General features: G+C 46.2%; 1 protein-coding gene across 3 annotated transcripts in view; it reads right to left on the reverse strand.

The window, feature by feature from the left end:
• Positions 1-20: 20 nt before the first annotated feature.
• ece2b (endothelin converting enzyme 2b) overlaps positions 21-15,609 on the reverse strand; it is a 33,329-nt gene continuing 17,740 nt past the window's right edge. For 2 of the 3 annotated variants that reach the window (XM_026191602.1, XM_026191603.1), the window contains exons 3-19: positions 14,637-14,772; positions 13,975-14,190; positions 13,683-13,807; positions 12,397-12,543; positions 12,102-12,167; positions 11,828-12,016; positions 8,813-8,955; positions 7,710-7,824; positions 6,795-6,905; positions 6,603-6,701; positions 6,262-6,339; positions 5,790-5,893; positions 4,567-4,677; positions 4,113-4,180; positions 3,462-3,652; positions 3,289-3,384; positions 21-2,996 (exon numbers count right to left, since the gene is read on the reverse strand). In XM_026191602.1, the coding sequence (XP_026047387.1) occupies positions 2,820-2,996; positions 3,289-3,384; positions 3,462-3,652; positions 4,113-4,180; positions 4,567-4,677; positions 5,790-5,893; positions 6,262-6,339; positions 6,603-6,701; positions 6,795-6,905; positions 7,710-7,824; positions 8,813-8,955; positions 11,828-12,016; positions 12,102-12,167; positions 12,397-12,543; positions 13,683-13,807; positions 13,975-14,190; positions 14,637-14,772 (2,172 nt within the window). In that variant the 3' untranslated portion in view covers positions 21-2,819. The remainder of the gene's footprint in view (positions 2,997-3,288; positions 3,385-3,461; positions 3,653-4,112; positions 4,181-4,566; positions 4,678-5,789; positions 5,894-6,261; positions 6,340-6,602; positions 6,702-6,794; positions 6,906-7,709; positions 7,825-8,812; positions 8,956-11,827; positions 12,017-12,101; positions 12,168-12,396; positions 12,544-13,682; positions 13,808-13,974; positions 14,191-14,636; positions 14,773-15,609) is intronic. The other variant, XM_026191604.1, reaches the window with a different exon arrangement.

A 15,609-nucleotide genomic window follows, 5' to 3' on the forward strand; every position in this document is an offset into this window, starting at 1 on the left:
ACAGAGCAGGACTGTGTGGCTGAGTGTGTTCAGTGTTTATTATATTTCTGCAGCCGGATAGAAAACATTTCTCATTCTTTTCTCTACATTCTCGGGCAATAAAATAAAAGCAGATAAAACTTCAGGTGTTTTTTCCCCCACAGCAGCCACCTGAAACGCAGCCTTGTGATTGGACGAGCACTGACGCCCCCTCAGGACAGACACAGAGTTTAAAATGAGCAGTTTCTTCTACTTCAGCTCTATTGTTGTTTACTGTACACACAGATTTTTACACAGCTCTGACTCCTGACACACACACACTTGTCTGTCTATTGTTTCATTGCACCTACACAAGGACCCTTGTAGATGCGATGCACCCCCCCAACTCATAACCTAACCCTGCTTCTAAAGGGTCTCAGAAAATCTGTCCCAAAGTGGAGAACCAACGTTTTTAATCGTCCTTACAACAATAGACATACAAGAACACGCAAACGCACCCAGACACATCTTTCGCCGGAGGCAGCTTCTTCTTCTGCAGAACAAAAGACGTCACACACGGGAGCTGCGTAGGATTGGACGGTCATGTCATAGGGGGAGGCGAAGCCGGCACACACTCCAAAACACGCACACCCACACATGCACAAACACTGACAATACACAGTGTATGGTTATTATCACAACACTGACTTTAACGTGAATATTAAGCTTGTGGTTCAGGTGAGCGGGCCGAGAGCGCCACCTGTCGTCAGTCATGTGCCTGCACTGGGCGGGAGCTAAAGTTCAGCCATGTTTTAAGGAATCGTTGGTAATGAAGTCTGAGGTACCAAGTCGTCAGTTCTTTAACGAATGAAGGTTTAACGTGTGTTGGATCTTTAACTTCGACAGTCTGTCTCTCATATTTATGTTTACTCTGAGTATTTCTAAAGGTAATCCCACTCCTGGTCCAGCTGTTTACTGCCGAGGTCTGATGATGAACCCATTTATACACCAAAAGTCTCATTTTGAAGTTCACGCCACCCTCACATCACATCAGACCTCGAGCTCAGTGAGCAGCCGATTATTTCAAAAAATGAAAGAGTGGGACAGATGCAGAGCTCCAAGGACAGACTCCTGCTCACTGACTCGTTCACAGATCAGGCAAATGGTTTGTGACAAGAGAAGCCATGACATCAGCAAGCTTACAGCCAATCACATTCCCCGCGCACCGAATGGCTTAAAACTATAGAAAATCATTTAAATACAGAATAATAAAAAAATCCAAAGGCTACAAACATGGCTGCATGTGGCTTGATATCTATACTAGTATATTAGGAGTATGTGGAGCTTCTTGTTAGTTTCATTATAAAGTGTTCCAGTTTTGTGTTTTCACCGGTTGCACCAACTGTATCTGAAATGCAGTCCTGTGAGCTTTACTCCATCATACTTTTGTATATTTATGATTCTTTGTATAACTAGTGTTTGAAACAGCAAACTTGAGTTATTATAAAACATTAGAAACAAATACAACTGGGAAATTTGATTGACTTCCACTACTTCCTGTGCCACTAAGCTCTTAGTATCCACCATTTCACCAGCGGACCACGCACTCCACACCTCCAGTTTCACCCACCAGTGTATATTTCCCACTTCTTCTGTTTTAAGTTGTTTTGTTGGCAAATGGGTGAAAACTGGTGACGTGGAGCTGCATGTGAACCAGACCGCTGTGGTAGATGTTCAGAGGTTCACCGTTTACCTGATAAAGATGAGCTACCAAAACACTGCAAATAAATCATCTATTTTTGTGAGCTAGACCATAGACAGGATTGTGTTTGCATTTTATTTTGAAATTTTAATTCCAAACTCAGTTTTAGGATCAGGTTTTGGTTTTAAGCTGTTTCCTCTCTACTCACTGTTTGATTCACTGACACTGGTCTTTACCTGGAAGTGAGGCTGTGTCTCCTGGTAACAGTGTGTTACTTAGTGGTTGCAGAGCGCTAACGTAGTGAGTCGGTTAAACTGTGCAAACTGGAAGGTGAGCTATGCTCTGTGTTACCTAAAGATAACGCTGGCTTTAAGGCAATCCTCGACAGACTCATTAAAGGGTTGTAATAGATTACAAAATGATGGAAAACCTTTTAAAATATGTCACGTCTGTCTTAATTTAGAGTGAAACAGTGGTTACAGCGTGGATTCAACTTCGACATTTCTGACAGATTATATACACGAGAAACGGACCGAGGAGATAAATCCGAGAAAAAGTGTTTTAAATGCTTAAAACCTCATAAATAATCCACGAAACCCTCGTTCCTCTCCTTAATCCTAATCTACACCCCTAAAACTGAAAGCCTCCCAGCCAATCAGGCGACAGCTTCCTCAATAACTGAGTGGCCAATCACACACACACACACAGCCATGACTGATTATGTAACAGTTCAACTTTGTATGAGGTCATCACAGTGATGTCGTAGGGGGTGGAATTATAGAGCTCTTTCACACAACGGACAAAACGCGCACACACACACACACACACACGCACACACAAACCAAAGCCCATTAATAACACTATGAATCAATAACGTGATAAAAGCAGGAATCATCGCCACCGCCCACGTGGCTTCTTCTTCCTCGTCAGTCCTTCGTGTCTGTGTGACGTCCACCGAGTCCGTTTAGTTTCCAGACAGGAAGTAAGTCTGATCGTCACCAAGTTACAGATTAACTGAAGCTGAAGATTACACCTGCTCCCCCCACCCCATGAAAGAACCTGAACTCTAATTAAGACACTAACGAGCCCGTCAACCCGTCAGCTGACAGACTCCCCCCCCCGTTCCTGCACCACCCCGAGCTGGTCCTTTCAGGTCTGACTACCAGACTTCGCAGCGCTTCCCCGTATTCATGGGTGTCCCTTCGGGGCAGTTAAAGTGGCGGCTGAAGTCCGGAGAGTTGGCGAGCGTGCCGATGACTCTGTATCGGGGAGGACTGTGGGGGTCGGTCACGAGGCCCTCGTGAGCGCTCTCTGGTGTCCGAACTGAGCACCACACCTAAAAGAACAGAACAGAAATCTGAGAAGGGACAAATCTCGATGCAGCATTTTCTTTCATTTTTTTAATCAAATGTCTCACAATCATCTACTTCCTTTGAGCAACAGGAAGTAGATGACTATTATAAGAGGTTCGAGGACAGATCCCTGGGGGACACCAGTGGTAACAGGAAACGGATGGCGTTTGACATTTTCTGAGTTGAATGAACTAATCCCATTTAGGTTTGGCGGTCTAGATCTGTAACTGAAAAAAGCAAATAGCTGAGCTTCGTTGTTTGTCTGCAGCGTCTCACCTGGGCAAATCCAACGAAGAAAAGCTGGTCATTGGTCAGGTTGACAGCAGGAAGTCTTTTCTCATCTCCGTTTCCCTGGATCCATGACCGATAGGCCTTAGGAGGAAAACATCAACACGCGGGTTAGTGGGAGGTGTTGACCTGTTGCTGCAGCGGTTTGTGTTCCTACTCACGTGATACGCGGCCTTTAGCCCCCCATTGTCGGCGATGTTTTCTCCGAGTGTCTGTTTTCCGTTGATGTGTTCTCCGTTGACGGTGTAGTGGCCGTACTGATCCACCATACACTCGGTCCGCTGGCGAAATGCCTCCACGGACGAGTTCTGCCACCATGGCCTCAAGTTTCCTTCTTTATCATACTCACGACCTGATGGACACAAGGACCACATTGCAGCTGTGTTGGTACTTTCCTGAGGTAATCAGGATTACCATCTGTGGTTCTCCAATTGTTTAATGTTTCATGCTCCTGTTTTTGTTGCAGTTTGGAGCCTGAGCCTGTTTTAAGCTCCCGTTAAACATGATTTAGTTCCAGCTCATTAGGCTTGTTTAGTTCATTTTGAGGTAAATTATGGAATTACTGAGGGTCCGCCCCCACGCCTGCCTGTTTTTAAGACCACGTGGACAAATCTGAATTTACATCACAACACGTCAGCTGCATGTGCGCCCCGGGCAGCCGACTTCAATCAGACTTCAAAGCCGCACAACAGGAACGACAGTCGGCCGCCAGGACTGCAGCCGTCCGTTAATAATCACCCCAATTCAGAATAAACACAGGCCACGCCCACACTGAGTGCAGTGAATCAAATATGACCTGGAGTGAAACTCACCCTGATCATCAAAGGCATGCGTGAGCTCGTGGCCCATCACCACCCCAATGCCACCAAAGTTCAGTGCCCTGAAAACACAAACACACAGCAGTCAAAACGTTACCCACACACCGAGTCCAGAAACAGCTGCGATTGGTCTGGAAGCTCTTTATAAAAAACACGTTTTATAAAGTTTATAATTAGTATTTTTATATATTTACAGTACACACACACACATGGTGCGGATGACCGGATCAGCACTTAATCAGAACTTTATGCCCAAACTCAGTGATGATTTAAGCCACACCCACAAACTGAAAGTCTAAAGTCCTGCCAGCGCCCCCTACAGTCAGCAGAGCTCATTACAACAACAATAAGAGCAAACAGCATCCTGAAGAGTGTGAAAGCTGAAGAAAAGAACATGTAAAGACAGACAGGCAGACGCATGGACAGGTAGATACTGAGGTAAACAGACTTGGGGTGGTCGTGGGCGTAGAAGGGAGCTTGCAGGATCCCAGCAGGGAAGACGATGCCGTTCTTAGTGGGCATGTAGTAGGCATTAACTGTAGGAGGAGTCATACTCCATCTGGAGGAGGACAGGAAACAAGGAAAGGATTGGGAGGAGGAGGAGAGGAAGAGAGAAAGGAAGGGGAGGGAGAGGAGTTAATCTGCGGTCCAGCCATACCGTATAAATGTTCAGGGATCGTATTTGCAAAGTGTCAGCAAAGACGAGTTACTGACCAGCTGTGATGTGAACCAGAGCTGCTCTTCCAGCACAAACACCAGCTAATCTGTTGGTAGATCTATAAAAACCACTACGACTCTGCACATATGCTCAAAACAGTGTGGGCCTTATGATCAGTCCATCTGATGACAGGATTAGCTCTGCGCTCAACTACAAAGATAACTTCTCCCCTTTGCAAAAATCAGCGCCAACAGGAGCAATGTCAGCCTCATGTACATCGATCCTGTTTGGTCCTGGGATATCTCGTCATCAACGACGAATTGTACCAAACACAGATGATACAAATATACTGAATAAGCTGGTATTTTACACAGCCCGCCTACAGCCGCGGTTTAACACATTGACGGAAGCATCAGCGTAGTTCAGTACCAGTCAGAGTCAGCTCGGTGTCACCTGGAGGACTGTCCCTGACCGGGAAACCTCATGTTTATCTTCAGCGCTCCTGTAACACCATTCATACGAGACTCCGACGGGAGAAATGCATTTGTTTCAGTTTAAAACCTCACATTACAAATAAGTCAGGTTTAAACCACAGGTGTGCTCTCTCTGAGACCTGACCTCTGACCTTTACCGGGGCCGGCCAATTCATTTTCCCAAACCTGCACATGAGAAACTAAACTGTGACTTAAGTCTCATAATCAGCTCCACAGACTGAGCGCACAGTTACCTCTGAGCTCATAAATAAAATAGTGAAAATCCTCCATCAGCCCCTGTTTTTAATGCGAGCTCTTGTCCTGTCATTTTGTTAACTAAAAGTCTTTGATGTGTAGGTTTAAATTGGTAAAATAATATAAAAAATAAATAATATAAATAATGTAAACTGATGGTTACACTGCGTTACACTGTGAGTACGACCCCTGAGGACGTGTGCGCCTGTATATTTGTGTAGCTGCGCCTCCTGATGTCGGCGTGTATTAGTGACCTCTGTGTGCACTGATGCACGTGTGCATTACTGGTCTTTGTTGGGAGTCTTCCTCAGCTGGTCGGCCATCACTCGAGAGGAGAAGTTGTAGAAGTTCAACATGTTCTGGAAGAAGCTGTCATCTGACACTTCATACTGAAATACAGAACCAAGCTGTTAGATTACATTAAGTTGAACAGCAGGGGGCAGCACAGCACCACCCAAACGTGAATCTAGAGTCTGACATTCAGAGTCTGCAGGAAACATTTAATTGCAAATGTCCTAAATCGGATTTAGGACGGCTTTCACAGTGTTCCCTCAGTGTGTGCTGTGCAGACGACTGATTACCACCAGTCGTCTTTCTTGGAGCACTTCTTGGTGCTGCCACTTCAAAGCCCTGTGACGTCTCGTGTTTCCTGGTCTGGCTGTTGATTGGCTCTCTGGGAGCCAGGGCGGGATAGCCACCATCACTTACTTCGGTTGGTTTGCAGAGGACCGAGCGATGTTTAGCAGTGTTCACTCACCCCGTCATAAACATCGTCCAACTCCTTGGAGTCCAGGATGAATTCTGGGAAGCCGATCATGTCATAGATTGCATCTGCCTAACGAGGAGCACACAGACAAATCAGTCTTTAACCCTTTTCCTAGTTATCAGCCTTTTTCTGCCTCTTTTCCTGGTGCTGTTGATATTATTTACAGTGAAACTGTTATATTATGGGATACCGGGCACTTTAAGCTCAACTAAGGTAGCCTAACCCGTCTGTAAACCTAACCACCACCAACATTTTCTGTCTCCTACATTTCAAAACCCCAAGGGTACAAACTTTAAGTTGCGTATGCGCTGTGTTTGTGTGTCTGTGTGGACCTTGTCCTTTGCAGCCTGTCTCGTCTGGTCGTCCATCCAGCTGAGTTGGTCTAGCGCTTCTTTGAACGCTGACCGGATGGCGTTGATCATCTTTTCAGCCTGTAAGAGATGAGCGAGTGAGCTCAAACTAACCAGACCTCAATCTGACCTCATGACGAAGTTTCCGAAGGCAGGGCCGGCTCAGTGACTCACAATCTCTTTGCTTTGTTTGTCAAAAGTTGCCTTGACGAACAGCGCTCCCAGCGCAAAGCCCAGGGTGTCGTCAGTGTTCCCAATGCAGGTCTGCCAGCGCGGCGTACAGGACTACGATAAAACACATGCAGTTACAAACTCCTAGGCCCAGTTAGACCAGAGCAGGTGAGTCTACAACCAGTTAGAAGCAGTTAACCTGCTACAGATTGGTATTAGCATAAAGAAGCAGCTGCTTGTTGAAACCAGTCCTGAATGATTGAACCAGTTGGCTCTAACTAAGGTATCACTTCCTTCCTTGGCATAACACATGAAACTAAGCGTGAGCTAACCAATTCAATCCAACTTTATTTATAGAGTACTTTAAAAACAACATGGCTGACCAAGTACTTTCCAGTAAAAAACAGTGAGTAAAAAAACTGTAAAAAAACAAACAAAACTGTATCCCACAGGATGAGTGAATGGTTTCAGACATGACCTTAGTAATGATCAGACCAGCTCTGAGTTTATTGTGTTCGTGTGTGTCTAAGTTGTTATTAAAACAACATGAATTTTAAACACGATGCACAGTATTTTATCAGAATGTCAGAATGTTTAAACAACACACTGATCGCTGTTTCCGGGTTGTTTTAAGCATTCCTTGAAATAAACAATATTCTAGCTAACTGAGGTCACTCTACTTGAAGGGCACCGACTGGTTGGAACCCAAACACCATATTACAACTTACAACTCCAGTTATTCTGACACCAGCTGAATGCACCATCAGTTTAAGGAGTTGAAAAAGAAAGCGTTAGTCCCAGTCAGAAACACAATAACCCAAACACACATTGGTCCATTAGCAGGATTACCAGTTGCAGCAGTAGTAACACTAATGAGTGTATCAGCAGCAGTGGCAGTAGTATTTCAAGCTTCTGTACCTTCTTGGTCCCATAAAGACTCTCCAGCAGTTTGTCCTGAGCATTCTCGAAGCGTTGGTCCAGACTGGCGACACTCTTCTGAACCAATGTCCACATCATGTAGTTGTTCAGCAGACTGGAGACACACACACTTCTCATTACACACCAACCAGGCAGATTTAATAAGCAGGGCAAGAGCAGAGCAAGCAGGGCAGGGCTGGGCAAGCAGGGCATGAGAAGCAGGGGTAGGGCAAACAGGGAAGGGCAAGCAGGGGTAGGGCAGGGAAGCAGGGGAAGAGCAAGCAGGGCAGGGCAAGCAGAGGTAGGATAAGCAGGGCAGGGAAGCAGAGGTAGGATAAGCAGGGCAGGGCAAGCAGAGGTAGGATAAGCAGGGCAGGGCAAGCAGAGGTAGGATAAGCAGGGCAGGGCAAGCAGGGCAGAGCAAGCAGGGCAGAGCAAGCAGGGAAGGATGGATGCCAGGGACTACGTCACTGTGGGACATGTTGGTGAATAAGAAGTTTGTACAGGTTTAATTTAGAACTTTCAGAACTCAGCAGTCAGTGTTGTTCTGCTTATAGTGTTTGGGCTGACAGGAGTGTTACCAGATGCACGTAAACACAGACATAAGTGTTTGATTATTTTTTGATGTTCATTCTTTAAAAATGAACTCGAGAAGTTATTCCTTTAGAAATCGTACTCATCCTAGTTTCTGTTTCACAGTTACTAAGCTCCGCATCTTTAGCTGGAGTGTGATTTGGCTTTTTTATCTGTGCATATTTCTTAAGTTAACCCTCTCACTTCTCAGGCTGCAGCAGTGGGTCAGTCCCCACAGACACCTGTGCTCAAATGTCCGGCTTCACAGCGGTGGGTATACTTCACACAACTTAACTACTGTTTTGTTGTTCACCTATTTAAGCTTTAGACGGTGAAGGTTTTTAATGCATTTACCTGACAAAAATTTGGCTGGTTAATGATTAATTGTGTCTGTGAGTCTCACTCTGAGTGAGAGTCACGGAGCTGCTCAAACCTGCACTTCATTCATGAGAGCAGCACAGTCTGACAATTCATGTCAATAAGACCTGTGTGTTACCGCTGTGGGGGTGGGGCAGTGGATAGCGGCTGACCTGCGGTCTGTCTTGTTGATGAGCTCCGACACCTGCTGCAGGTACTCTTTGGCATACAGGACGACAGGTTCGGTGTCGTTTAGCTCCAGAGGAGACAGAGAGGACGACAAGTAGTCCAACCAGTCGATGGCTGGAGCCAGCAGCTGGAAAGGCAGAGACACACATCACATCACAATAAAACTGACCCCAGCAATGAACCAATCAACGGGGAAAATGAGACAAAGGAGCATCTGAAGAAGGACAAGGAGGTGAAGCCAGTCAGGAGGATAACAGTGTTGGGAAAAGAACAAAGGAGGGAAGTAAAACAGAGAATCCCAGAGGAGACGCTAACGTCCAGAAAGAATAAAAAAACATAACCACGAAGAGCGAGCAGAGACATCAGAGTGTGTTTAAAGAGTCTGACAGACCAGCAGGCACATCTGCATTCACACGTATGTACACATGTGTGATTGCTTGCACACGGTGTAGATACACTGTCAGTTTGCTCTGCATATAAAGGCCTTACACTCGAGCCCTCTGTGTTTGCCGGGGTTAGAGACCAGGTATAACCCAAGCTACCACCCCAAACACCCCAAACAATACCATTTCGATTTACAACTTACTACTTAGTCGCAAAAATAAAATCTAAAAAATTAGCGAATATTTTAAATTTGCGGTATGAAAAACAGGCGAATTTTGCACAAATAATTTGGAGTCACGTTCCACAAATACTGACTCGCGAACAGGCAAAGTGGCTCTGACTTCATGCGCATCTCAAACTTAGCAGCTCCTGTTTGTCTGTGAGAAAGAGCAGTGGGGCTTTTAACAGGGCTGCCTGCCTGTCAGCAGTAATCCTCAGTGTGGGAGCAGACTGCACCACCCGGGGGGGAGATGCAGAGATGGAAAGCTAATCCCTGCTGTCTGCTTTGCTTCAGCTTCAAACAGTCAGAAAGTCAAAAACTGAAGTGTGGAGACTCTGCGGGGAGGAAACACACCACAGTGAATGAGTGGAGGCTTTTTTAAGACAATGGCACAGAAAGCAGCAGCTCACAGCTTTGACACGTTTTGCTCTCCGATCAGCAAAGCCCATGTAAAGTTTCCACAGCCCTAAACAACATGACTTCACCATAGGGTTGTGTACAGCGGAGCAGCGGTCCTCACAGCAACAGGGTCCAGGGTCTGAATCCACCAGCCGGCTGAGGTCATTGGGTTTGTCCGTCCTGTGTGAGGCTACGTGACATTCCCACACTGGCCGTAGGCGTGGACACCAACAGGTTTCTGCGTCTGCGTTACTGTGCAACGGGCTGAGGACGGGGCCAGGTGTACCCCGCCTTTCACCCTGCTACAGCAGAGCAGTGGGCCTCTAGACCCCCACAATACTGCAATGTATGGGTGGAACACGGATGCATCTCTGACATAAACAGATCACAAATCAGCAGTTTCACCTTCTTTCCTGTGTTACCTACACGCAGCAGCCAGGCCTGTGCACACTCACTGAGTACACAGAGTCTGTGAAACACGGAGGAGGCTCAGTCGTGGTTTGGGCTGCGTGTCAGTCGGTGGTGTTGGAGATCTTTGTTAAAAACAATGACTTATGAACTGAGAAAAGTGCCATCACGAATACAGGAAAGCTTCTGATTGGCTGCAGCTTCATTTCTGTGGGTCAGGGATGGGCCTGCCCAGAGCCGGACCTCAGCATCACTGAAGCAGTGTGGGCTCATCCTGACAGGGAACAGAAGGCAGAAACATCCAAAGAAGAAACCTGGAGAACTGAAGATGGTCACAGAGAGCTGCTCACACCAAACGTTCAGTTTCAGCTCATTAGAAATGCACAAACTCTGTTTTTGTCTCATGTGCTATATTTCATGTTTCAATAAATCACTCTGCCTATTTACATTGACTCAAGACTTTTGCACAGTACTGTACAGCCTGCAGAGTTTGTTCTTTTGTTCTGCAGGAAATATATCAGCTTCTCGGGAGTCTCATTTTCACAGAACTATTAAAAAATGTGCAAAAAATATAAATTTAGATGCTTCAATAAGCAAAATCAAAGCATCTGAAACAATAAATAAAAGAATTAAAATGAATGTGAGGAGGAAGAGTCCAGACTGCTGAGGTCTCCTCCATCTTCACATCAACCATGTTTATATAATAACCTGTTATCTAACCTCCCTCCCTCTCTCAGAGGTGCAGTCACATAGCAACGACTCATGGCAACGGTAGCCATGGGGACCCCTGAAGCATCTGCAGCCCTGGAGGACAGAGAGCTGCAGCAGACAGGCTGCGCCGCCACGACATCAGAGCCACAACGCCGACGATGAAACACATCTGCTGAATTACTGTGGCCACCGCGAAGATGGCAGGAGGACGCGTCAGAGGAACGCGAGGAGAAAACACAAACGCACGGTCTGAGCGCTGCAGAACAAACGCTGTAATCTGACCTGAGATCAGAGAAATGAACCCAAACCCAGTTAGCAGCAGGAAAGAGGACGCACACAAGCGTCACGCTGATAAAGACCGATGAACATTGGCCGTCCGTTTGTCTCCATCACCCCTGACAGCCACCACCCGTGACCTCTGACCTTTTGTCCAACTGCTTTCATGTTGATTCTGTCAGGCTGCGTCTGCTCGACGCGTCTCTGAAGCTCTTTGACTTTCGGTGACTTTTTGAATATTTCCAGCAAACATTTTTCTGACAGTGAATTCTGCACATGTGACGCCGTTTCACAACATGACAGCGAATCAAACACAATACAAAGTGAAGCCTCCGTTCACATCTGTGACTCTACGTAGACTCAGACCTCGTGACTCAAACGACGACAGCTCTCGGCTCAAAACAGAAACGGTGACGAGCCAGATGGACACAGGTGAAGATTCACTTCCTGTCCAGCCTCAGAGGAAACAACCTAGAATGTGGGAGGAGAGGCTCTGAACCCTCACGTCTTTCAGATGTTTGCCAAACATCACTAGGTTCCTTCAGTAACAGTGGCCTGTGATGTAACCAGACACAGAAACCAATCAGGACGCCAGCCTCACCTGCAGCTCCGCGATGGTGACCTTGTGGTAGATCTTCTCTTCGTCTCGCCGCTGGTCCTGTGGGACGGTGATGTTGGCAAGCCCTGTCTCAAAGTCCATAATCTGCTGCATCTGAGCCTGAGTGGAGCTCCTCTCGCCCCCCAGCAGCATCCCCAGCTCCACCATGTAGTCCAGGTACGCCACCAACACCTGGAAGAAGTCAGGTTTATTCTATTTAAGCTTCAATAAAGTCAGCATGTCACTGGAAGAGGTACACCGCTCCAGGCATTCTTACCTTCTCATTGGCTGTCTTGTTAAGGTAATAGTCCCTGGATGGCAGAAAGAGCCCTGATTGGTCCACCTGCAGAAGAGATCGACACGGTGACTCTGTGACAGCACAGAAGTCATTTGAAAGCTTCTCTTTCTGCTGTCGCAGACAAATACAAAAAGCAAACACGTCTGCAGAAGCTTGAAGCATAAGTATTCTAGTATGAAATAGTATGAAATAGTTTAAGTTAAAGAGGAAACTGAGACAGATGTTCATTCAGTGGCTCATCGGCTGAATGTGTCACCAGGTGTTTCTGCTTCACCTGAATGACGTTGCTGTTGGAGTTTTTGGGATCGGCGCTGACTCCGACGCTGAAGAACGGCTGACCTCGGTACGGACCGGAGACCACCTTCAGAACATCCATGAAGTTGTCTTTGTCCCAGGGGCCCGTCATGTTCCAGCCTCCAATCTGCACACAGTTCACATTTACTGGAATAACAAAGCAGAAACGTGGAAATCCACGGATGCTAAACAGAACACTGTCATCCAAAATCCCATTTCCTGTAAGTATAGTGATGGCAAACCTAAAGTTCCACGTGCTGTAGATGATAAAGTGATGACAGCAAAGGAAACCCAACTATCAGGTGCTCCCTCTTTGAGCTGGACTCGGTGACAGTGGAAAAACAAATGAAAGCGTATAAATAAAACGTAACACTGACGTTATCACTTCCGTGTGTTTACAGACTGAATCCTAACCCTGTACGCTGATGATACTTTATTATTGATTTTGCTACATATAAAGTTTCCATCCAGGATTCATTTTACTCCAATTAGGAAACATCCCACAGGAAGGAAGCACAGGATTACTTCAAAATAAAAGCTTAAAAGAAATGATTTAAAAAAAAAACTGGAATAAAACCAACTACAGATTTTAAACAAATATTACAAAGTTTAACACAAAGATGCTGCTACAGTCCTGTGATAAAGGGTCCAGGTGAAACTACTGTAATACCTGCAGTTCTATTATTTTATAATAATAAATTTTATTGTAACTGATCAAACAGGAAGTTTGAAGTCGTAGCAGAGCGAGAACACGCTGATTGGTCCAACAATCATGTTTATAGTGTTCATGAAGTTTCGATGGAATAACACGTTTGCTTTTACTTTGTGTTGAATCGTGCAGATTTCTGTGCTTTGTTTTGATTTGGGAAGCTTCTGAGCTACAACGATGAATGTGCAATAAATGGAACAACAACGTTCCCGAGTGTGGACTTCGCTCCACGTCCTTTACTTTGGGATCATTTGATTAAGCAGCTTGACTGTGGTCACAACACAAAATTAAACCGTTGTGGTAATTTGTTATGATAACATACAAAATATCCTCAGTATTGTATGAATGAAAAAGGATTTTCACCACCAACCACAAAGATCCTGAGGGTCATTTTACAGCAAAGAGATGAAAACAATAATGTTTCCTCGTTAGTCTCTCGTTTCTCCTGCGTTTCATTCTGCAGGACAAAAACCCTCCAAACTCACTTCTGTCTCCAACCTTAAACACTTGGAGCAAATTTGCCTGAGTGATGCGGTTGCCATGGTGACCGGCTGTACCTTGGTGATGAGGTCTATGAGAGGCTGAGCTCCGAGCTCTTCGATCCTCTGGGTGTTGAGGCAGGACAGGTAGTAGGACTGAGTCTTCCTCTCTGCTTCGCTGCTGCCGTTAAACGTCCCGTTCTCTAAAGAACGAAAACAAACTTTGTAAACTAAAAAGTCCGCGTTTAGAAAGCTGGCCGTGTGCTCGTCTTTAACAGTAAAGTTTCACAGTGTTAACAGGGTGAAGCCAGCAGCGAGACCATTAGCTAGTTAATGATCTCTGCACGCATCTCTCCGCCCACCGGCGTACCCAGCAGGTGTTTGAGCAGCGCCTGGTTCTGCTCCCAGATGCTGTTGAAGGTGGACCAGCGCGAGCGTCCGTCAGGCAGTGGGTTCTTCCTCATCCAGCCTCCGCAGGCAAACTGGTAGAAGTCCTGGCAGGGGTCGGCGCTGCGGTCCATCGCCTCCACGATCTGACTGGCCACAGTGACACAGGCCTCCGACAGGCACAGGCCACGCCCACTGTCTGCAGAGCATCATGGGTGAGAAAAAAAGTCAAGGTCAAAGAAAAGAGTTGTAATTATGAGAGGACGGGAGGACGTCATGAAGGTTATTATGGAGGCAGAAAAGATAAAGATACAGAAAGGAAGGAGAATGGAAAAGCAAAGAGATGGAGACAAAGAAACAAAAGAAAGGAGGAGGCATGGGGACGATCCATAACGCGGGTGAGGAGGAAAGAGAGGAAAGGCGGAGACAGGAAAAAAGGAAAGGCTGAGGTGGACAGAAGGGCATCGGGAAGGAAAGGAGGACGTAGAGATGGAAAGGCAAAGGTGTGAAGGTTAAGGAGGAGCAGCAACAGAAGCCAACACCAAGGAAGCAAGAACCGAAAGAGACGGTCACCGAAAGAGGGAAGGAAAGGAGGCAAGAACTATAGGAAAAAGGAGGTAGAGGAGTGAAGGAGGGATCCATCACCTGAGCTGAAGCCGAGTCCCAGGACCACCAGGCAGGCCAGTAGAGCCAGGAGGGCGGCCAGCAGCAGGACTGAGAGCAGGACCTCCAGCTGAGTCCTCCTCCCCAGGATGTCCACACCACCCTTCCTGAAGCCCACCTGAGACACAAAGACGGTGTCATCCATCCATGATCCAGGTAATGGTCATATTTAAGCTCAAATCCACATTTAGGAAAACTGTCTTCAAATCTCGATGAGCTGTGGTGAAGTTAGAGCGCTGACCACAAGGTGTGCATGTCACAGTGTCGGGATAATGTCCCACAATGCAATGCACGCATCAGGAAAAAGTCTGTTTACCATTTACTGGGATTATACATGGATGTATGTGGACACAGGGATGAGCGACGCCACCTGTAGGATCGTACTGGAGCTGCTATGAAGTTCACTTCAGCACCTTCAACTTCAGAAGCTTCAAGTACTGAAAGTGTTTTCTTTGTGCTGCTGTGGAAGCGCAGCACAGTAATCAGAGAGCTGCAGCGTGTCCTAGCGGCTGCTCGAGCACACGGAGCAGGTCAGCCTGACCTCAGGCTGGTTCACATCGTGTAATTACTCACCTGGATGATTGAGAATGCATCAAGACACAAACCAAGGCTGCAGATCAAATGTCCACAAACGCAGAGTCTGTTTCCCGTTTCATGCCCCAAATAGTTTGATGCACTCTGTGATTTATTTGCTATTTTTTAATTATTGTGTAACCTCTTGGTTACATACAATACAGCTTTATTTCTATAGCACATTTAAAACCAAAGGTACAGACAAAATAAGAAGTAAAACATTCGTTTAGAAGATAAAATTACAGGGTATTCATAAATATAAGGTAAATGCAGTGGGACATTAGTAGAAGATAAGTAACATGAGGGTGAAACATGGGGGAAGTGCACTAACGAACTGAAAACGCTCAGTCAAACAGGTGAGTTTCTAACTGAGATTTAAATG

The sequence above is a fragment of the Astatotilapia calliptera genome, chromosome 14 (genome assembly GCF_900246225.1).
Source record: "Astatotilapia calliptera chromosome 14, fAstCal1.2, whole genome shotgun sequence".
In the NCBI taxonomy this organism is placed as follows: domain Eukaryota; kingdom Metazoa; phylum Chordata; class Actinopteri; order Cichliformes; family Cichlidae; genus Astatotilapia; species Astatotilapia calliptera.